Source organism: Dasypus novemcinctus, chromosome 21, assembly GCF_030445035.2.
Source record: "Dasypus novemcinctus isolate mDasNov1 chromosome 21, mDasNov1.1.hap2, whole genome shotgun sequence".
Taxonomy (NCBI): Eukaryota; Metazoa; Chordata; class Mammalia; order Cingulata; family Dasypodidae; genus Dasypus; species Dasypus novemcinctus.
Genome location: NC_080693.1, coordinates 24,337,375 through 24,361,326, shown reverse-complemented (window position 1 = coordinate 24,361,326; position 23,952 = coordinate 24,337,375). Strand labels below are relative to the sequence as shown.

Genomic DNA, 23,952 nt, shown 5'->3' with positions numbered 1-23,952 from the left:
GGCTGTGAGTCTCTAAAAAAGAGTCTGGAGGTTGTCAGAAGGAATACCCCTATGTACAACTGAACAGAGTCTAAGAGACAGATAAGGTAGATACAACCCCAGGTATTGGTTCTTTTGAGGGATAAAGAGACCCACAGGTTCTATGGTCATGGCAGAAGGGGTTCACTGCCATGACAGATGGCCCTTCTTTGGAGCTGGTGTTTCTGCGTGATGGAAATGGACTCAGAGGGGATCTCTTTTCACAAGACTTGCATGCTACTTTATTGGAATTGTAGTTGGTGCTGGGTTTAAGATATATGTAGGGGATTTGAATCTCTGGACTGATAATATGACACCCAGGCCCAGAGCCTCAACAGACTTCAGCTCCTACACTTTGACTTATTGGACTTACTCCACTCAGCTAACATGGAGTTGAAGAAGGTCAACCACCACAACATGGAGCCTAGAGTGTCTACAACTAGAAGCGGGAAGAGTGCATCCAGTACCCATGTGGAATCTAAGCCCTCACTTGACATAGGTGTGCAATGGACACAACCAATCCAATGTCCACAGAGAAAATGTGGAATGGGTGTGGGAACGGTAGCCATGGGGGCTGCTGGGTGTGGGGAACGGGAGGAAGAGATGAGATGTGGAGGCGTTTTCGGGACGTGGAGTTGTCCTGGATAGTGCTTCACGGACAATTACGGGACACTGTAGATCCCCCCAGGGCCCACTGGATGGAACGTGAGAGAGTCTGGGCTATTATGTGGACCATTGACTATGGGGTGCAGTGATGCTCAGAGATGAACTTACCAGGTGCAATAGATGTATCACGATGATGGGAGAGAGTGTTGCTGTGGGGGGAGTAGGGGGCGGGGGCGGTGGGGTTGAATGGGACCTCATATATATTTTTTAATGTAATTAAAAAATAATAATAATAATAATAAAAAATAAATATTAAAAAAAAAAAAAAAAAAAAAGGATGTGAGTGAGATGTGCCCAGCCAAGTATTCATGAATTAGTTACAAAGGTGGATTTATAAATGGCCTCAGATAAAAAGAAAGAAAGAAAAGGAAAAAAGAGAAAAAAGAAAAAGCATCAATAAATTTCAGTAAAGTAGAAAAAGGACAGTTCACATTCCTGGACTATAACATAATAAAATTATTAATAAAGGGAAAATAATAAAGTCCCAATCATTCAGAACTTTTAAAAAATTCTTCTAAATAATCTGAGCTATAAAAGATTTTAATAGCTTTAGAGGAACTATATATCCAGTCCTATATTAATAGATTAGAAAATCTGAATAATACAAATGATTTCCAAGGAAAAGAGAAATCCATAAAAGAAAAAAAAAGAGAAAACTTTAACAGACAAGAATTGTAACAAATGAGACAGAATTACTTCTCTAATAAAATGCTAGATTGGTCTTATGAAACAATTTTCCAAATTTCTTATGACTATTTAATTCCCTTACAATGTAAACTGAAAATAGTGATTATTTCCTAATTCATTTTATAACATTATTGTAACAGTGATAACTAAGCTGGTAAGGACAGAATAAAAAGAATAGCAGAATAAAAGCAAATATGGTTGTCTTATTACTTATAAGCATTCACATAAATGGTCAAATTAAACACCCAGCAAAACAAGGAAACATAAGCAGTGATCAAGAATCATTTATCCCAGGACAACTAGGAAGGACCGGCAGGAGTAACCGTACTATTAGTCATCACATGAATACATGGGGCTGGAGGGCTGTTTTGTGGAAACTGACAAGTTGATTCTAAAATTTATCAGGAAACGTGAAGGACCTAGAATAGTCAAAACAATTCTGAAAAAGGAGAAGCACAGCTAGAGGACTTACCCTACCAGACTTCATAAAGCTATAAATGTATCAGGTCAGTGTGGTTCTAGTATAAGGACAGCTACAGATCAATGGAAAAGAGCAGAATCCAGATACAGACCCACGCATATATGGCCAATTCATTTTCAACGAAGGTGCCAAAGAAGTTTAGTAGGGAGGGAAACGGACTTTGGCCCAATGGTTAGGGAGTCCGTCTACCACATGGGAGGTCCGCGGTTCAAACCCCGGGCCTCCTTGACCCATGTGGAGCTGGCCATGCGCAGCGCTGATGCGCGCAAGGAGTGCCGTGCCACGCAAGGGTGTCCCATGCGCGCAAGGAGTGCGCCCATGAGGAAAGCCGCCCAGTGTGAAAAGAAAGAGCAGCCTGCCCAGGAATGGCACCGCCCACACTTCCCGTGCCGCTGACGACAACAGAAGCGGACAAAGAAACAAGACGCAGCAAATAGACACAGAGAACAGACAACGGGGGGGGGGGGGGGGATTAAATAAATAAATAAATTTTTTTTTTTTTTTTAAAAAAGAAGTTTAGTAGGGAAATTTTGACAAACTGCTTGTAAAATATGCAAGACAGAACAAAAGAAACCTAGACCTTTACCTCATACCATATACTCCTTGATACTCTATAATCTGGTTTTAACTCCTGGGTCCTGAGGAAAACGGTAACTAGATCTATTATTTTCAAGACTTACAGCATTCTGGGCTAACAGCCATGCAAAGTAGCAAATACAGACACCCTTCCTCTCTTCTGGTAAGGAGAAGCAAAGGCCACGTGCGAAGGGTCCGAGGCAGGGATGGTTGTAACACCCTTGGCTGGAGCCAAGTTCTGCTCCCCCCACCATCCCCACCCTGCAGAGGCAGTGTCACCATCATTTCTAAAATAGAAAGGAATGCTCTAAGTAACTTCTAAGACCACTGTGAAATTAAGAAGCCTTTGGATTTACAAAAACGATTGCTTTCTATTCCGTACTATTAAAAAGTTGCTTTTTAGTTTACATTCTAGTGCCATAGGTATCATAAGTAATGGTTCTAATTAACTAAGGAAGTGACATAGAGTGAGTTTGCTATTGAGAAAATCGATGAAGCAGGGAGCCAGAGCAAGGCAGGCAGGCCAAGAGACAGAGACAGACAGAGAGGGGCTGCAATCGGCAGAGAAGGGAGGCTCAACTCAAGGGAGTGCGGGAAGGCAGCATTTGCTGGAAACAGGGTCTGAGCGGGGGCTGGAGTAGCTAAGAGGGAAAAAGGGATGAAGACACAAGGGCTCTGTCCCCTGCTGCTATGAATTCGAGAGAGCCCAGACCAGGCTGGAGCCAGAAACAGGCCGAAAAACACGAAGAATTTGTACTGTTGGAGGATGAGCCCCAGTTTAAGGAGATCCAGAAACAAGCAGCCCTTGAAAGAGCTCATCACAAGCTCGCACTGCAGCAACATGGCTGACCACTTAGGAGACCTCATCTTTCCATCTTAAGACTCACACTGCCACGAAAGCAGCTTTCCATGAGCCAGACTTATAAAGGGACCAAGCTAGGAGAGTCTAAGAGAGAAAGGAGGCAGGTGCCTGGAGCCCCCATTTCACAGCCACAGATGGGCTTAGCGGAAAAGCTCCTATGACTAACGACCCTGTCACGCTTTTAATAACGCTCTTAAGCAAAAGAAATACTTAGGTGGAATTAACATTTCATTACAAATGAAGACTATAAAGAAAGGTAAGCAAGGTACATAAGCCTCAACATATCAGTCACCATTTACCATCGGGGTCCAATAAAATTCCCCCTCTCTCCCTTTACATACTTTTATAAATAATTTAGGGACAAAGGGATAGTGAAAATTAAAATTTATTTAAAATTGTATTAAGAATTTAAGCATAGGAAATCCAAATTTCAAATCCACATTTTTCCTTTCTGAAGATACATACTCCTGAAATGGCATTGTCCTCTGAACTCAACAACCGCATGTGAAATGGAACACGCCCATCTTGCTAAAACTGATTCTAGAACTCAAATATATCTCCAATACGGTCTGACTTAATATTGCCATTGCTTGTCAGAATACCATACTTGAAGATTTACAAACTTCAATTAAAACAATCAATCCAAATTTTTCTTACTTCTACATCATTTATTTCCTTCCAGTAACTGCCATGTAAACACCATCCTGTAGCATTTGTCCCCTGACAAACCACATCAGATAAATACTTTAGTGCAAATATTTTTAGAAAAATACATTATCCAGATTCCCACTGCAAGAAACTGAGAGAAGCAGTCCTTCCTTCTGAAAGACTAACTGAATCCTAGTATCATATTTCCAAGAAGTATCTTGGTCCTAGATTCAAGAAAATTCTAAGCTATCATCATCCAAAGACCCACTTTGGTATTTTGCATACAGAATCCATTCACCACCATCATTCGCGCTATCGTGCCAGTATGTATACTCCTTGCACACCTCTTCTGATCTGCCTAACATTTGTGAAATGCTTTCTTCTGTCATTATGGGCAAAAAAATGAAAAACTTGTACCCTTAAACTATGTTCACTGAGAGCTAAAAGTAAAACACAAAGATGGTGTCCCTAGTTTTCTTTCATACCTTCTTGAAAGATAATGCAATACTTTGGGCAATACAATAAGAAAAACTAAAATGATACAAATTGTGACAATTTAACTATTATAGCAGACTTCTAGGAAATTCTATCATTTTTGTAACTTTACCCTTTTTAGCATAGTTGGGAATAACTGGTAAGTAATGTGAAATAATTCTTAGAATGATGAAATAGCAAAATGTCTCAAGATATTGAAAAAATATCACTAGTACCTCATAATGTATCTTAGATTTGTAAAAGGGCCCAATGGACCTATACAGTAATTACAAAAGAAAGTTTTGTTCTTTTTTTTGGTTCATTTAAAAAACAAGTAAATTTTATTTTTGTTCTCTGAAAGACCCCTAAGAAAGAATAATAATAGTAAAAAAAATCAGTTCTTACTTACAAAGTTAGAACTATTTAAAAAAAAAAAAACCTAAAAACTAAAATCATGCCCTGATATTATACCAGGGTTGAAGTTCTTTTTACATTTTAAACAGCTGTAGTATCAATGCAATATCTCAGTGAATTAATAAAAATTGCTATTTTAAGAGACAGTGGTAAAAAAAAGTTATTATTCCGAAGTGGCAAAGGATACACTGCTAATCAAACTGTGCAAGCAAATACTTTCTCAAATGTTTCCTTTCGTTACTGCAGAAAGGCTAACCAAAATCATAGGTATCACCTAATTCTTACTAAAGGAAGTGTTCACTTCTAAAAATTCATTATATCCAAACTTGCAGCTTTCACACCATCCTGCTGAACTTATTGTGTAAATATCAACATCATGTTTAAGCTGTCACCTCCTTATACTATTTCCTATTCCTTTTTCTGTACCACCTCAGATGAATCAGAAGTCCAAAAGTTCATCAAACAAAAGAAATTATTTTTTCATCCAGTAAGACAAAGTTTTATTATGCTGATAATTTTAAATTTAAAATTGAACACTATCCATTTTATATTTAGTGAATTTATTTGCCCTTAGCTTCTTGAAGATTGTAAAATTTAAAAGGAAGCAGGCTCAAATTAGACAAAAATGGAAAAAGATAAAAGATTTGGCCTTCTGAACAGGCAACCTAAAAAGAAATGTCCCCAAGTAATTCAGCCATGCGGCCACATACTTGGAGAGGTAAGCAAGGCCATCAACATTCAATCCACCTCATTTCCTCTTCAGTTCCCTAGCCAAACTTTTTTCATAACTGGGGTCCATAGTTGTTAGTTATAACATAGCTACACAGTTATAAGTGATGTCAGAGAAAGAACTTTTGGCTAAATGAAACAGGCCAGGCAAAGAGTACTATTAGAAAGAAGGAGCTATGTGACAAGGAAGGGATGTGGGCTGTTCCTCCTGTCCCCCCACCCCTGTGTATTCTATATGTACCCCAAATAAACCAGTGTCTCTAAAATACTTAGTGACTAATAAATCTGAGTTCTAAAAGCCAAAGCTCTCAAACTTATTTCATTTTGAAGATACTTTAATGGAATTAAAAAGAAACAGTATAAAGTTGAAAATTACCGACTGTCTAAAACTGACATTCCTAGTCAGATAGTTTATAAAATATACCCAAGCACTTTTTCAACAACATGATAAAAAGAAATTTCAGAACCAATAAAGAATACTTGGCTGAATATCCCCAAATATTCCAGGATTTAAGTATTTCCCTGAATGGGGGACATCCTGGTCAACTCGTTAACATGTTAGGCAGTCACCACTGTGACAGGTAAGCCAAGACGGGCGGTGGGGACAGAGCAGGAATGAAACCTGTCGACTTAAAAGCTTCCCCTCACACATATAACAGATGCTTTTTCAGAATTAATGTTTTTATTAAAACACAAATCAAGACTAAACTGGAAAAAAGGTGAAGAATTTTACTTTTAGTGGGCTGTCTACCTTTTAAACATGTAAAAGTCTGTGCTGAAAGACCCATTTTATATTTGAGTTCCACACTGTTCAAGCAGAATGTCACTCAAAACAAGAATATGACCACTACATTAGGTATTAACTAGAGTTACGTATTCTGATGCCACCAACCTGATGTGTACCAATCCATGAACAACTGACCTTACATATTCATTTCTAGAGTTTTAAACAGCAAGATAACTATAATTCCCTCTCCTTCTAAGGTAAAATATAAATTAAGAATTTCACTTAAAAGGTACAATAGGACAACTTGGATATTTTGATACAGTATGGAAAAAAGAAGAAAATCATCTTATGTAGTTTTACAATTTCTATTCCTTCAAAATTGGCATCCGTTTGGTTCCTATTTCTTTCTGTAATTTACTTTAAGACACTTCAGCAAGGATACTGTACTATATTAAGTGTCTGGTTTTGTTTTAATCTCCACTCTGGAGGCAGCTATTTGGCTTACAATGGAAAATCCATTCTAGGAGTATAATAAGCATTTAATCCCCAGGCCAGGTACCAGGGGTGGCTACTTGAAGAAGTCCAGCTATTTTACTCCCCTAAGAGCACCAGAGATTGTGTTAATTAATTAGTGAAGTGAGTTTCCACTGGTGAAGAAAGTGGTCATGTCAGTATAATAGACACAGAAACTACCGAGGTAAACGAGTGGCGTTACGATGCACGGGCCGAGGAGCATTATTACCCCCACACCCCGACTCTGGTGTGAGCAAGGTGTGAGCAGCTTGTTGAGAAGACGTCCTGCCAGGAACAGAGCCGGGGGGCGGCGCCTACCAGGCTCCTTGTGCAGCTGGCATGGAGGGTGTCCTGCCTCAGGATGCTGTCACTTTTGCCTCAGTAAACCTTTCAGGAAAAGGTCTGGCCAGGGGACCTAAGCAGACACAGGGGGCTGGGCTGCCCCCGGCCCACCATCTGTCCTCAGGCCTGCTTGCTGGTCCGTCTGTGCGAGGGGGCAGAACTGGGACTTGCTCTCAAGGTGATCGCGTAGGCGGACTTGAGAGTAGAGACCCAGAACCTTTTCTCAGCTCTAACAGTCGGTCGTTAGTTATTTAAGAAAAGGAACATAGTGCCTGGGAATTGCCAAACTGGCTCAAGTCAGTGTGCAAAAAAGTACAGGAACAAAAAAAGGATTTGCACAAGAAAAGATGTATCTGCTGTTACAAACAATCATTTTGCAATGGAAGTCCCTGTTTTTAAGGTTTCATTACAAGAGATTCATTTTCCATAAAGCTCCTCCATCTGGAATGCATTTTACTTCTCCATAAACAGAGAAATGGACTAACTGTGAACGATTATTTTCATAAGGGTAATACTCTCCTAAAGAATCCCCCTTTAATACAAACCACATGCTCACATCTTTGAAAGAAAAGATATCCTTCAGGAAATTAGTCATCTACATCAGATCAGAGAAATGGAACCGAACGGATTCCAATGCTTATGGAGTTTATAGTTTCAAATACTTTCACTAGAAGCCTGTCGCTTGCAGAAAATGACAGCATGAAGTTTAATTTATGCCCAACTCATTCTGTTTTAAAGCACCACATTCCTCTTTTAATCTCATGTACAAAATCAATCCTAAGACAAGGCCTGGCCTACCCACGAGGCCACTGCCACCCACACATCTACCCAGGCTTCTAAACCGGGCACGCACGCTCGGTGGGCTTGGACACGGGGTACTGTTCCCGAGCCCCATGGCACAGCGCAAAGGCGAGCCCTACAAGGCCAGGGCTTGTGTTCTGCTTGATGATGTGTCCCCAGGGCCTAGAAGAGGCCTGGCAGTTAGCAGGCACCAGCAAGTCCCCACATGAGCACCATGCAGGAAACTGAGGCGACAGAGGCTAACGAGGCAGACGAGGCCCCTAGGGCTCAAGGACTTATGTTCCAGCAGGAGAGAAAGACCCTACAGAAGCAAGTAATTAACCACAGGTTATGAAAAGGAAACAAACTGGACACTGAAATACAGAATAGCAGGAGGAAACCTCTTCTCATAGTTTTCGACCAACGAGGGTGGTAGGCCAGGAGAGGGAGAAAGGCAGACAGATTCCAAACATGTTCTGGAGGCTCAAGCAGTAGGAGTCAAGCTCTGACTTGGAGAGGAAGAAAAGGTTGAATTAAGGGTGATTCCCAGGAGCTTTGCTTTTCTAGGTTTTTGCTGTTTTGTTTTCAGCTTAAGAAACTAGGTGATCTGATGATACTTTTTACTGGGATAAAACTTGAACAAATTTTGAAAGGAAAATTTAAAAAACTCTCTAGGAATATATTAAGTCTATCAGTCATCCAAAAGGAGGTATCAAGTAAGTAATAGAATACCTGGCAAGTGTAGGTGCTTAGAAAGTGATTAGTTGAGCTGCAGAATAATTCAAAATGAGAGAAAATATAACAAAAAATTAGCTGCACTGGGTACTTTCTAACCCTTCCCACACTGTATCGGGGTTGGTCTGTGTGAGCAACAGACTACAACAAGGGGATGGCAGGGGACTTCCCAGGCAGGGTCATAAATGACCCCATGTGCCTGCCGCCCCACTCTCTTGGATCACTTGCTCTGGGGGAAGCCATAGCAGCCTGAGGACAGGCAGGTGCCCCCCGGAGAGGCCCGGGAGGGACACCGCAGCCCAGGCCAGCCACGTCTTCACACCCTCCCGGCCCCTGAGCCTGGCCCGCCCGGCTCAGCTGCTCCCGAGTTCCTGGCACACAGAACTAGATGGTAAGTGTTTTAAGCCACTAGGTTTTAGGAAACTCTGTTATGCAAAAACAGACAACACAGAACTGTACTTTGGTCTGTCCCAAACACAACAATAATGAGTGGAAACATATCCTGGCAGGTAGATGGATCCTTACCACTCAGGAAGTCACCGCATTATTCACCAGTGACAGGGGACTGCCGAGCAGCAACTGACACTTCCATGCAAAACTGAGCTCAATGGCCACGAGACTGCTTCTCCAGAATCGAGAATGTGTTTTAGGGGGTAAAACGTTAGGACCGAGTTGATTAATGTGGTAAAACAGGGCATTTTCCATTAAGAGGTCCTTGAAACGCTTCACGGAGAGTCACATACCAAAGCTGGTAGCTCACTGCTCCCTCTGCCCCGTGACCCGGCCACTAAACACAGGGCTTCCAGGAGGAGAGCTGGAGATTTAGCTGTGACTCCGGCTCACGGCTGCTGATCTAGGAGCAGCTCAGTTTCCAAAAGTCACAGGCATGTTCCCCACTGACAGAGGCACGCCTGCTGTCCTACTCTGCACATAAAAAGGCTAAAAGAATTACGAAGGGAACTTAAGTGAATCTTCACATTTTATCTCACTAGGCATAAACAGTACTCCAAGCAAATAGGTTCCTCTTTCTTCCATAGCTTGGAAAGCCTCTTGCACTTAAATTTCCCCGAGGGTCTCCTGAGATCCTGGCCTGGCCCCGTTCACCACTCGCAGAACCCACGCCATCAGAAAAGGAACACACATGGCACGACTTCACACTCCCAGGCGAAAAAAGAAAGTTTACTAGAAGGAAAACTAAAAACTGTACAACGGTATTGTAGATGACAGGAAAACCTCATGTAAAACAAGAATATGGGTGATATTGCATATATAAGACTGTTTTTACAAAATATAAATACAAGTATACTAGAGAGAAGTAAAAACAGCAGCTATGTATGGCAGGGGAAGCATAGGGAGACTGCGAGGGGATTTTTGTTCACTTTTTGTTTTTTATTATTATTGGAATAATGAAATTGCTCTAAGAATGACTGAAGTGATGGATGCACAAATATGTGATGACACCAAATACCAATGACTGTACACTTAGGATGGATTTATTAATAAATACCAATAAAACTGATTGGTTAAAAAAAGAAAGAGAAAAAGTTGTGCCCCAATAAAACAAGGTTCCCAGAAATTATCCATCAAGGAATTGGTGGAATTGAATTCTCTTTATTCTGGCCTTCTTGCCTTTTACCAATACTTCAAATATCAGGGGAGGGAGGAAAAACCTACAATTCCTTAAAAAATTAAAGTTATATTGGCCTGGATATCACCTAGGATCATAGCTGGTCAAACTGAGTGAGAACGTAAAGCTCTCAATGAACTCAAACATCAATGAACTCAAAGAACAGCTGAATGGCTGAGAAGAATTTTTAAAGAGAAGTAGCAGTAGTGACAAATTATTCCGAAATCCATATCACAGAGAAACAGCAAGGTATGAAAAGGACAATTAACTACAGCTAATACCAACCTCACAACTACACAGGCCATTCTGTCTTTCTGGCTCTTTTTTTCTTCTAATATCATGTTTCTCTCCCTCCCTCAATGCTCTCTTCACTCAAATATGTTATCATTATAGGAAATATTTGTAGTGCATTTCCTATGCCTCGCACAGGGCTAACTGTTCAACATGTGCCTCGCCTGATCTCCATGTCAATCCACAGCACAGGGATCTTTATTACCCCCAAAGACTAAGAAATAAGCTCAGAGAGATTATATTACACACCTATACATAATAAGAGAGAATTATATATTTACATACAATAAAACATATTATTAAAATTACTTTTTTTTTCACTACACCTGCTGGCCTCTCCTTAAAATCCAGAAAAGAAAGGGAATGAATTGCTTAATCACAGTAGACATCTACCTAGAAATCTGAGGAATTTAAAATTTCGGGTGCTTTTAAACTTACAAAACGAGATGAGTTATCATTTTTCACAGTCTTTGCATTTCCAAAGGATTCCAGAATTGGATTTGCTTGCAAAAGCTGCCGTTCAAGTTCCCCCTAAAAGACAGGACACGTACACACACACAAATAAAAGCAGAAATATTAATGTAATGTCTTTACTCCAGTTCTCAAGGGGGGAAAACCTGCCTCAACTTCCTCAGTTCTTTCATTCTGTTTGCCACACCGCAGCCTATGTTGGCTTATTTCTTATAATAATGGGTTCTGCTAAAGGAAAAAAATATATATATGTATAAAGTGATCACAAGGAGAAGAGAAAGTCCCCTTGAACAGTAAAGATCAGTCCAAGGATAGACAGGAATACAAGAATTAGGTAGAGAATTTTGAAAATGAAATGAAATTTAGCATGACGCCTCGATTATGAACATATTAATACTTCTACTTCTGTTATTTTACTCTGTCTTGTTTCAGAGATCCAAGACAGCTAATTCTAATAATTACTGCTTGCATGAGCACAGGAATTTCATTTTTCCATGTGTTTTCACCCAGACAGATGTTCTCATCTCTACTTTCAGAGGACGATAAAGATGACACTACTAACTTCTTGTTCAAATTTAGAAGACTAAATTAATGTATGCTGGTTAATGTATGCTTTGCCAATGTCTTTACTCATGTACAAACTAAGCTATAAAACAGATTCACAAATGAAAGATATAAGTACATTAACATGTGCCTTAACCATGAGTCACCACAGAGAAGCTAGACACTAGACAGCTTTGTGGCCTTCCTGGAATGTAACATCAGAATTAGATTTTTTCACTTAAATGAATCTGCTTTTTTCCAAACACCAATCTTACCCTTATATTTAAAATACCCACAGCATTTCAGACCTAAATCAAATCAACAAAAATGCTAGCAAATGGGATTCTCTAAGCAAAAAAAAAAAAAAAAAGAAAAAAGAACAGAAGGAACCCCACATTAGATTAAAGATGAGTGGCCATTGCTACGTGCTATACTGTACCATCACTAAACCCAGAAACGGAAATGATCCCAGGCTTGACACACAATCCGGGCACTACAGCCTGGTTTGGACTCCTTCGTTCAGTAGGAAGGGTGGAGAAGCCTCCCCCAGGCACCACCGGCCCGTATAGCCTACCCTAGAGTTGCTTATCTAGTATTATCCAGATTGCCACACATCTCCACGACAATTATGTCCAACCAAAACCAGTCACCAACAGGAACTATTAAGACTGAGTGATGTGACTTTTTGCAGCCTCTCACTTTCTTGGCATTCAACTCCCTACACAGTGAAATCTCTCAGTTCGTTGACCTCGAAGTACATTTCTAACACGGATCTTTCTAAAACACTGCATGCTGCCCAGATTTCTTAAATGTGGTAACCCAAACTGGCCTGGCTGGAGCTGTCGCAGAGAATGCCAGTGGCCACCCTGCGTCGGGATGTCCTCCCTCTGGCCTTGGGGAGGGTCGATTCCCTCGGTGCCAAGGCCGCCTCCTGCCCACCTTCAAACCATCGGCAGTGCACACAGCCGGGTTACAGGTCCAGATAAGGCAGTTTATTAGGACTGTGCTTTAAACAAACAAGCTCACTGTTTGCTTAGAAACAGAACGCAATGGCTTTGGTGCACTGCCTTTGCCACAATGGCCTGGGCCTTTTCCTAAATTCAATCGGTGTGATCAGAAGGTGGAAACCGCCAGATAAACACTGAGCTTCTGGTAAGCGGGGGCATTACCTTTAGACTAAATATCTAGTGGTAGATCAAGGTACTGGAACACAGATTCCTTCTCATTACCTACTATCCTGTCAAGTCAAGCAAAATACTTTAAATGATAATCCACCTTTAAAATGTTTTTCGAACTTGGAGGTAAAGCAAATAAATAAAGCAACCCCATTTTTAATATTCCCTAGATACGACTACAAGGATTCTCTGGGTCAAGTTTTTTTATTCAACCTCTTTTCTCAACTCTTGCTTAAAGGAAGCTGGCTAAACCCCTTGCACCGAGCTCAGGGAATACAACAAAATGCTGCTCTGTGAACGTCCTAAACCCTACCTCTTTAGGGTTCTAGAAAGCATTCTAGAGGGATAGGGATGGTGATGAGCAAAAGCTGGCGTTAAATGTGAGCCAAGCGTGGCACAGTCACCATCCTAATTCCAAGCAGCCGTGGGCCTTCTGTGCCCCTGCTTCTGGAGCTACTAGACTCACAACGCTGCGGTCTGTGTCTCTGCTGCCAGATGAAGGATGACAGTGAGACCAAGGAAAGGCCGCGGAAGCTCACAAATGAATCACAAAAAGCTGGACAGAGCTGATGTTAGAAAACACAGAAAATGGTCTTAAATTATATAATTACTACTCATCATGACCATTTCTTTTTCGAGCAATTTCACATTTAGATCAATGGTGCTGACATCTCTCAACCAAATTATCAAGCCAATTATTAACCACCATGGGGCGGTGACTCGGGAGTTTAAATTAACTCTTTCCAGCCAGGACTGGATTGGACAATGTCCCTTGTTTCCATTTCTATATATCAACGAGAAATGTTATTCAGGAAGGTGGTAAAGCAGAGTTATCTATGGAACTTGCTATTTTATTGAGATATTTCATATACCATCCAAACTACCCACAATGTACATTCAATCGGTTTTAATATAATCACAGAATTGTACACACATCACCACGAAATAGAGTATTTTCATTACTTCAAAAAGAAAACTGAAAAATATGGAATGCTTCACCCATCTGCATGTCACTCTTGCACAGGGGCCATGCTAATCTTCTCTGCATCATTCCAATTTTAGTATTTGTGCTGCCAAAGTGAGCACTGGAACTTATTTTTAAAGTGCTAGGTATTTAGCATCATCATATAAGGCTTTAAAGGTTTCCTGATCACACTTGCATTTATTATAGATTTCACACATGGTGTACACTTGCTATGTTATAGGTAGAGGATGAGTTTGAAATGGTTAAAAAGTAAACTTCTTCCAGATTCCAGCTCGGTTAGTGGGGGGCCAGGGCTGGGATCCCGCTGCAGGCCTGCAGGGCAAAGCCTTAGGCACCTTACTTTTTTTTTTCCAATTTATTTCTCTCCCTGTCTCCCTCCCCCCAGTTGTCTGCTCTCTGTGTCCATTCACTGTGTGTTCGTCTGCGACCCCTTCTATCCTTATTAGCAGCATTGGGAATGTGTTTCTTTTTGTTGCATCATCTTGTTGTGTCACCTCTAGGTGTGTGCGGTGCCATTCTTGGGCAGACTGCACTTTCTTTTGCGTTGGGCGGCTCTCCTTATGGGGTGCACTCCTTGCACGTGGGGCTCTTCTACGTGAGGGACACCCCTGCGTGGCAGGGCACTCCTTGCGCACATCAGCACTGCGCATGGGCCAGCTCACTCGGGTCAAGGAGGCCTAGGGTTTGAACCTTGGACCTCCCATGTGGTAGGAGGATGCCACGCCCTATCCATTGGGCCAAGTCTGCTTCCCTTAGGTGCCTTACTGACCACAGAGAGGGTTAAAAGCAGGGAGAAGCAAGAGCTGGGCAGCACCGAACTCCAATCTCAATTGGCAGGCTCTAATTTCTGTACCTGCCATCACCTTTTTGTCTTGGTTCAAGTCAGTTTACACCAGGCTGAGCAAAGCAGAGCAAAGCTGCTGTCTAGAGGAGGGTGGCCTAAAAGCAGAGGGGCCAGGGGGCTGGCTGGGTAGTATCACTCACAGGGGAAAGTCAAGTTTTAGAAGTTGGCCATTTTCAAATTCTGCTCGGAAACTGCACTGTTTTCGGGCTTTGAGTGGCACTGATTGCTGTGCTAGACTGAGTTGTTCATCATGAGGGAAACTGGCACTTGAAGTCAGGCCTTCAATTGGTTAGAGGATACTAGAGGAACAAGCCAAATAAAAACTTTTAATTTTGTTATAAATAGGACATCAAAAGTTCATAGGTGGGTGGTGGACTTGGCCCAGTGGATAGGGTGTCTGTCTACCACATGGGAGGTCCGCGGTTCAAACCCCGGGCCTCTTTGACCCATGTGGAGCTGGCCCATGTGCAGTGCTGATGCGTGTAAGGCCCAGCGCGAAAGAAAGTTCAGCCTGCCCAGGAATGGCACCGCACACAAGGAGAGCTGACACAACAAGATGATGCAACCAGAAGAAACACAGATTCCCGTGCCACTGACAACAACCGAAGCAGACAAAGAAGATGCAGCAAATAGACACAGAGAACAGACAACTGGGGTGGGGTGGGGGCAAGGGGAGAGAAATAATAAATAAATCTTTAAAAAAAAAAAAAAGTTCATAGGTAAAATGTTCATTTAAAGTTGGCTTCTTAAAAACCGTGGCTTTCATTTGAAAATTGGTTTTCCTTGTATTTGTTCTACACTTTCATTCTGAAGACTGATTTTTAAAGATGAAAGTGAAGATGGACTGCTTCATAGGCAGGTGAGGATGTGGAGAACCAGGAACCGCTTACATGTCAGGTGGGAATGCAAAATGGTGCTGCAGCCTTGGGAAGCAGTTCAGAGATTGCTCAAAAGGCTAAACGTGAGTTACCATATGATCCAGCAATTCCGCTCCAAGGTTACATCCAAGAGAATTGAAAATACATGTCTACGGAAAAACCTGCACATGAATGCTCATAGCAGCATTAGTCACAACAGCTAAAAAGTGGAAACAACCCAAATGTCCATCACCAGATGAACGGATAACAAAATATGATATAACCATGCTATGGGATATTATTTACCCATAAAAAGGAGTGAAGTACTGATACATTCTGCAATATGGATGAATCTTTAACACATTAAACAAACCGAAAAAAGTCAGTCACAAAAGACTGCATATTGTCTGGTTCCATTTATATGAAATGTCCAGAACAGGCAAATTCATAGAAACAGAGAGTAGACTAGTGGCTGCTAAGGCTGGGGGCAGGAGGAGTGCAGCGACTGTCCACAGATACAGCGTTTCTTTCTGGGGTGATGAAAATGTTGTAAAATTGATTGTGGTGATGGTTGCAAAACTATGAATATACCAAAAACCACCGAATTATATACTTTAAATGGCTTAATTGCATGGTAATGTGAATTTTACCTTAATACAGCAGTTAGAAAAAAAAAAAGAATGAGCAAATAGAAAATAAATAACTGGTGGAATCAGGAGCCCAGAAATGCCTTTTTATAAAACTTTTGCTGAAACGCTAGAAACTTATACAAATGGCTCCTGGGTCCCTGAGCAAGTTTTGTCTGAAGAGTTCAATGAAAATTCAGAAACCAGTTATATCAACCAAAAGAAACACTGACTAAAAAACTTGCAAAGCACAGCCTTTTTTTTTTGAATAATGAAAATGTTCTAGTATTGATTCAAGTGATGAATGCACAACTCGGTGATTATACCAAATGCCAAAGCACAGACTTTCAACATTATAACTATTATTGTAAGGCAGTCACCCCCAAATGGAATGAGGACATCAGAGTCGGGGCACACCAGGAGGGGGGAGGGGGTTCCTCGACAAGACCCATTCCCCGCCACACTGGTGAATGTTGCACATTCTCAGGTGTGCTGGGGAAGAAAAGCTGAGAAACAGCACCCTCCAGATGTTTCTAGAAACATAAGCACAGCCACTACTTCACCTGAACACTACTGAAATAAAACTGGGAACAGCAACATTAAAGAGAGCATGTCCACGGAACACATGCCAGCAAGCCATGCACATCAGCGAGAGCACAGCACAGCCCGGGAAGCTGTGCCTTTTGGAGAGAACTAGCTTCCCGGGGATGGATGGGACCCAAAGTAAAGTCTGGGGGTAGCATGCTACTCTCACACAGCAGGGATCCACTCTGTAGTTTAAAATGACAGTCAAATAAAATGTTAATGGTGATGATTTATGTCTTCCACTGAGGATTTGGAAAACCTAAACCTGCACATCAATTATTTAACACTTTTTCACTAATGATCTGATTATATATTAAAAGTTCATTTAGCATGTACCTTTGAACCACAAAGAAAAGCCAGTATCTGGTCCAGATGTTCTTTAATCAGCAAAAAGAAGCGCCTTTACGTATCCTGTATCGTTAGGATAGTCCATTATTTCAGCGACCCTCCCATTTTGCAACACTGGTCTGGTCTGCGGCTGAAGGAACAAATATCCCAGGCCTTCAAGGTATGCTACAGCTTTGGTGCCTGAGAATTTCTTGAGAATCTTTCTGAAACTCTTTCTATCTCTGACAATTCCTCAGGATATTTATGAGCTTTAGAACAGATTTTTCCCATAATTCAGTGCTATGCTTCTTACTTTACATGTGCTTTCTCTCTCTATGCTTGTGGAAGACAAAACTGTTCAAGGTGAGGGAAAGGATTAAGCTCAAGTGTTGATGCCTCATTCTCTCCAAGGAGCCTGGCTCAGGGCTGCCCTCCTGCCCAGGTGGAGGTCGTGTTAGGCCCACGGCCTCCTTGCTATGCTTGTGGCGTTAGGTAAATAGGAAGAAAAGCTCTGCCCCACGACTCACCCATGATAAAGAAAATCCTAAGTTTATGTATTGAATACAGTGGGTTAAAACACAGGCATAAACTATACAAAGCCACAAAATTTTAACAGATGAGGAATTTAACCCAAAAGGCACAACTTTAAAAGTTGCTGCCCCAAATTCAAATTTCAATGTATGGCACACAAAGTATTAAGCAGTAGTAAAATGATCCCACATAGTATTCAGTATATGAAACCATAACTTTACAGGTTTCATAAACATGCAATCTGAAGATAAAAGGGCAAATAAACATTAAAACACTTAACTTTATCTACAAGACAAATGTAAAGCAAAATGGCATGCTTTTTGTCATGAAATAAGTCTCTAAAGCAATAAATTTTCAAAACTATTTTTTTCATAATAGATTTCATTCAAAACTCAAAGTATTTGTTTTGAACAGAGACTCAACCTAGAGACAGAAATTAGTGCAAACACACAAGGCTGACAAGCAGAAAGAAAAGCACTTGCCTGATGTTTCACTGGTTTAGGCGATTCCTGCTGTTTGTTACAAACAGACAAATGCAAATGTTAGCACGTTTGGGTCTTTCCCTAGCAGTAAGCCCTTTCAAGTCAAAACGCAGTTTAGAACCGTGCAAGCGGGTCTGGCTGGCATCCTCGCAGGCTGAGCTACCTGTCACTCTGCAGAGGTACAGATGAAGGCTCCCTCCCACTTAGATTCTTAGCTCTTTTCCCCCAGCACCTCTTCCCGCGTTTCTAACCCTCCCCTCAAGGTCTCTGGGCAGCAACAGCCTGCAGCTCACAGTTCAGGAAGCGCTGCTAACAGAGAATGAGGCCCTGCTTTTGGGGGAAAATGAGACAAGTCTTCCTAAGCACCACTCGAGAGTTTTTAACAGTTCTCACCAAATCTCTGGAAGAAATTGGGCTTCGAGTCAGAACCGTAATTGCAGTTTGCCAGGTAAGCAGTAACTGCTTGGGGGCAATTTCCTTATACCTGATTCCCCTTGAGTGGACAAAGAGCTGCTGGGTGGGAAGTGAAGAGGAGGGAGCGCCATTTCAGCAAGTGCACCAAGTTAAGTGTGCTTCCTTATTCTTGTTTCTGAAACTGTGAAAGAATAAACTAGGATTTCAAAAACCACAATGAAACACATAAACTTACAGGAATATTATGGTCCTTTCTTCCTTTATGTGAAGAAGCAACGTGAGCAAGGTACTGAATGACTTTCTTTGTATTTTCTGTCTTCCCAGCACCTGATTCACCCCTGAAAGAAAGACCAACAGTCTACTTCAAAGAAAGCATATCACATAAGTTCCAAAATTATCACTGATAGTTATACCGAATATGGAAGAAAGAACGTAAAAAGTGAGTTGGTAGAAAACAAAGAGAGATGGGAAAGGAGGAGGAAAAACAAGCTGTAGCAGTTAGAAAATAAAGAGGTTTTTTTTTTCAAAGGGACAATAAAAGCCCACATATTTCTTGGTAGATGCCATTAAGAGGATTCAGGAAAATGCTCAGGATGTTTGTTTCCCCTTTGTTTTTGTTTTTTTTTTTAAAGATTTATTTATTTAATTCCCCCCTCCCCCGGTTGTCTGTTCTCTGTGTCTATTGGCTGCGTCTTGTTTCTTTGTCCGCTTCTGTTGTCGTCAGTGGCATGAGAAGTGTGGGCGGTGTCATTCCTCGGCAGGCTGCACTTTCTTTCACGCTGGGCAGCTCTCCTTACGGGGCGCACTCCTTGCGCGTGGGGCTCCCCTATGCGGGGGACACCCCTGCGTGGCAGGGCACTCCTTGCGCGCATCAGCACTGCGCATGGCCAGCTCCACACGGGTCAAGGAGGCCCGGGGTTTGAACCGCGGACCTCCCATGTGGTAGACGGACGCCCTAACCACTGGGGCCAAGTCCGTTTCCCTGTTTCCCCTTTGAGGGTAGGGGGTTCTGCCAGAGAAATAAAATTTATTAGGAAATTCAAAACCAACCAAATTAAGATAATTTAATCTGAAGAAACTGAACACTGAGATGCCTGCTGGTTACTGACATTCATCTTCAAAGCCACTGAAAGCCTTCTCGGATCAAACCTCCAGCCAGGCACGTGGTGGCTCTCCCCTCCACACAGGGCTGTACCTTCTGCGCACCTCGCTGGCTGCGCCGGCACCCATGGGCACTGCACGCCCACCGTGGACCACAGCCCACGAGCACGTGCTTGTGTTTATTCGCGGTGTTTTTCTCCTTTTTAAACCTACATAACCCTGCAGTGTCTCACATAGAACCAGCACAGAAGTTTGTTGAGAAAATGAATGAACACTACAAACACTGGAACGAATGCCATCACTTTATATGAGACGATATTTACAAACGAGGCTAGCAGGTTTCAGAGGTGGTTTTTTATTTCTACTCCTTAATCATTCTGAAATTTGGGTGAGTGGCTAGGTATACACCTCTCTGCTCAAATTCTTAATATTCCTTAAAGAAACCTACCTTTAAAACTAATAAAATAATCTACTTGTATTAAAATCTAATTTGTAATATATGGATTTTTCTTAAAAAAACAACAACACAGCAACACAGAAACTAAAAAATGATATTAATATACATTACCAACTACCTATCCATTGCTGAATCTAAGCCTGTTTTATCTAAGGCTTGAAATTTTTTGTAACAAATCCTGACCATTCCTTAGAACTGTACTACCTGAAATGTCCACAACTTAAATTCCTAAGCAGGTTTACTAGTTGAATTACCTTCCTAACTCCCTGCACCCATATACCTACAATCTCAACTGCAGGGGGTTTGGGGAAAGGGGTTCTATTGACTATTTGTACAGGCTTGAAAAAGGAAAATTATCTTCTCTGGGCCTTGATATTCCTATTTAAAATGTAGAAATTGGGTTAAATCTTTTCTCTCTCTAAGAGTTGATTCTATATATCACCCACTTACAAAAATATTCTCTACATTACACTTATTAACCACCATCGCTGTATTAAAAATATTCCGTTTAGTTGTTCTGCCATCCAAAATTTTTATTTAAAGGTTTCTGCCTATATTCCATGCTTAAAAAGGCCTTTCCTGCACTAAAACCATATGCATCTTTACTCTTTATTTTCATCTATAGTATTAAACTCATCTATATTTTCTTCTGGAACTTTTATGGTTTTACTTTTTTACAATTAAAATATTTAATTGGTCTAAAAAAACAACTTATGGTTTGAGGTAAGAATTTCATCTAATTTCTTCTCAAAATGCATAAGCCCATGTCCCAATATCAATGGACAAAGCCATTCACTGCCCAGTGATTAGAAACAATCTCTTTCTTCTACTTAATTCTTATGCCCATGGCTCTATTTCTAGATGGTTAAGTCTATCCCGGTCCCAGTACCATATATACAATAGTTTTGAAATATGACTAACCAGAGCACTCATCATTGCTCCTCTTACTGAAAAAAAAAGAAAATTCATCTGGTCTCTGAGGTTTACTTTTTTCAGATAAACTTCAAATAATTGTGTTGTGCCACCTCTCTGCATCCCTCAAGTCCCAAATAAAAACACCACAGGGAGGTTTTTAGTTAAATGGCATCAATGTCCAAGCTATTTTTAGGAGTAAAGTTGTCTTCGTCCCTGTGTCTTTCAGATACATTTTGCTTTTTTATTTCTAAGTTCAACATAGATAAGGACCATATTCACCTTATTTATCTTTGAAATCATAACCCCTAGTGTAGTATATGCACAATAAATACTTGTTTTATAAAAGAAAGCATGTAAGTTCTGAGTTTTTTGTTAAATTTATTCCCAGGTTCCTTTTTATATTTTTGTTCCTGTTAAGAATGTGATGTCTTTCATTCCTGTTATGTTTATCACTGGCTCACAGATAAAGTAATGATTTCCCATTCATTCATTGACTCATTCATACATTCATTCATTTATCCACTCAAAAAAATACTTATAAACCAACTTATATGTGTCAGGTCTTTTTTTTTTTTTAATTTCTCTCTCCTCCCCCCATCAGTTGTCTGTTCTGCGTCCATTTTGCTGCGTGTTGTTCTTTGTCTGTTTCTGTTGTTGTCAGTGGCATGGGAATCTGTGTCTCTTTTTCCTGCATCATCTTGCTGTGTCAGTTCTCTGTGTGTGTGGTGCCATTCCTGGGCAGGCTGCACTTTCTTTCGCGCTGGGCGGCTCTCCTTATGGGGGGCGCACTCCTTGCGCGTGGGGCTCCCCTACGTGGGGGACACCCCTGTGTGGCAGGGCACTCCTTGCGCACATCAGCACTGCGCATGGGCCAGCTCCACACGGGTCAAGGAGGCCCAGGGTTTGAACCGCAGACCTCCCATGCGGTAGACGGACGCCCTAACCACTGGGCCAAGTCCACTTCCCAGGCCTTCTTGAAAGTGCATGAAATATAGCTGTGACCAAAGCCTGTGGGGCTTAAGCTTGGGAGGGAAAAACAAGTAAGATGGATACAGGGTGTGGAGAATGTTATGCAGGAAATGAGAAGAACAGTAAAAGCCAGGGCAGGGAAGGACAACCTCCTTTCGACGTGGTAGTCAGGGAAAAGCTTCCTGAAAGGTAAGCAAGGGCTGGACGAGGAAAAGCCAAGTACAAAGGCCCTGGAGCAGAAAAGAGACTGGCATATTCCAGGAAGGACAGGCCACTGTGGTAGGACGCGAGGTAAACAATGAGTGAGGGAGAGTATGGCAAGAGATATGGCTGATGAAGTGGGTGGTGACTGGACGCCACGTTCCCTGGAGGTCACGGCAAAGCATCTGGATTACATTCAAGTGCAATTTCTTAATAGCTCTGAAAGGAGTTTTCTCTTAGCTTTACTTAGTGTTTCAGTAGTAACCATTATATTGGCTATTGGTTTCAAAGAGATAATTTTTTTTATCATGCTAAGGAATGAGTCTCTCCTTTAGACTGATGACTTGTCTAGAAAATACTCAGGATTGTTACTTTTCAGCTTAGTCTGCCTCTGTGGTTTCCTGAGAACTCCTCTCACTGGACATGCTTCAGTGTTCTTGGCACATTTTTTCCCCTGCCTGTCATGCAGTGGCTGCACTTCAACAATTCTTTATGACGTATGTGACAGTCTACATATTCCAGGTCTACAGTAACTTTGCTAGAGAAGACACTGCTTCAAAGCTAGATATATTCCATAGACTTACTGCTGCGCATCAGGGAGATGCAGGTTACAGCTTCTAATGTGTAGGGTAGTTGAAAGGGAAAACACAATCCCCCTGAAGCACATAATTAGCATTCAATAAACATTATCCAGTCTTGCTCCCGACTGAATTACTTTTTGAATCTCTGGTGTCAGCACAGTGGTTAAGAAGGTAGAGTGCAGTCAAAATTACCTACCTAGATTCAAACCGTGTCTACCACTGCCCAGCTATGGGGCTTTGGGCAAGTTAGGCAGCTTGGCGAGCCTCAGTCTGCTGGCTCTAAGATGAGAGAAGGCACCTCGTTAGGACTGGGACAATGCCCGCAAAGAGCGGAGCCCTGTAGCTGGCCAAGGGGCTCACAGTGACTGGCAGGAGCACTAGGAGCTACGAGGACTGGGGATGGTGCTGTTTACAGAGGTAAAACATATCCATGACCACAATTTGAAGGAGGGGCAGAATCACCTGTTTGAGAAGACAAGAATGGCACATCTGTCCCAGATAAGAATAGACCTAGAAACAAGGAGCCAGAACCAAAGGAAAGCTCCGCAAATTTGCTGGAAGAAAATTAAATCAGGAGAAACCTCAGAGAGATGAACAAGCCAAGCCCTAAAACAGTCAGGAGGACACAGGGAATCTGACCTCATTTCCACCAAAAAATTAAAAATTGAAAAATTAAAAATCCTAACCATAAAAGGGAATTTAACACTAAAGTGGCTGATTGTTTCATTGCTGGTCTACGATAGGACCACAGTCCTATCATTATGCTCTTTTGGAAAAGAAACCACCGAACTGACAGTGGTAGAAGTTACCAAGTTATCACCAGAACCAAGCAAGCAGTCTTTGGTTAGGGGTGCTCTGTACCTGCTAATACAAAAGATGGGGAGTTTTTAACCTGAGAGTATTTGCATTTTCTAGCGGTCTACAGATCTCACTCCATTATCAAAGGGATGTGCAATCAAACATAAAACAATAGTCATAAGAAGCAGAAGCAATGATTTGCATTAAAATGCCTGACCAATTCTGGGATCTTCCTCTGAATCTCTCTGCACCATGGGGACTGCCCCACTAAGAAATCCCTTTCCAGATCATTACTGGTTTTGTTTTCATTCTCTCTGGATATTTCTAACATTGAAAACAATCTAGCTTCAAAAACACTCTTTACCTGAAGTTCTTGCTTTGGATAACCTCAATTTGAAAAAGAACACATACATAAAATATAATATCACTACATTTGTAATATATATATTTATAACCTTAGCAGATGATTTCCTATAGTTTCAAAAGCAGCTTACTAGGAAGGGCACAGATTCTTTGATCA

At 41.5% G+C, this 23,952-nt stretch overlaps 1 protein-coding gene and 1 non-coding gene across 8 annotated transcripts in view; both read right to left on the bottom strand.

The window, feature by feature from the left end:
* MYH10 (myosin heavy chain 10) overlaps nucleotides 1-23,952 on the bottom strand; it is a 153,824-nt gene that overhangs the window by 84,140 nt on the left and 45,732 nt on the right. For 4 of the 7 annotated variants that reach the window (XM_058283501.1, XM_058283500.2, XM_071210319.1 and 1 more), the window contains exons 5-7: nucleotides 18,646-18,748; nucleotides 17,997-18,026; nucleotides 11,009-11,101 (exon numbers count right to left, since the gene is read on the bottom strand). In XM_058283501.1, coding sequence (XP_058139484.1) covers nucleotides 11,009-11,101; nucleotides 17,997-18,026; nucleotides 18,646-18,748 — 226 coding nt within the window. The remainder of the gene's footprint in view (nucleotides 1-11,008; nucleotides 11,102-17,996; nucleotides 18,027-18,645; nucleotides 18,749-23,952) is intronic. The other 3 variants (XM_058283502.2, XM_071210320.1, XM_071210322.1) reach the window with 1 other exon arrangement.
* LOC111759266 (U6 spliceosomal RNA) lies at nucleotides 13,739-13,845 on the bottom strand. The gene has a single exon (XR_002793320.1). It is a non-coding gene; the product is annotated as a U6 spliceosomal RNA (small nuclear RNA).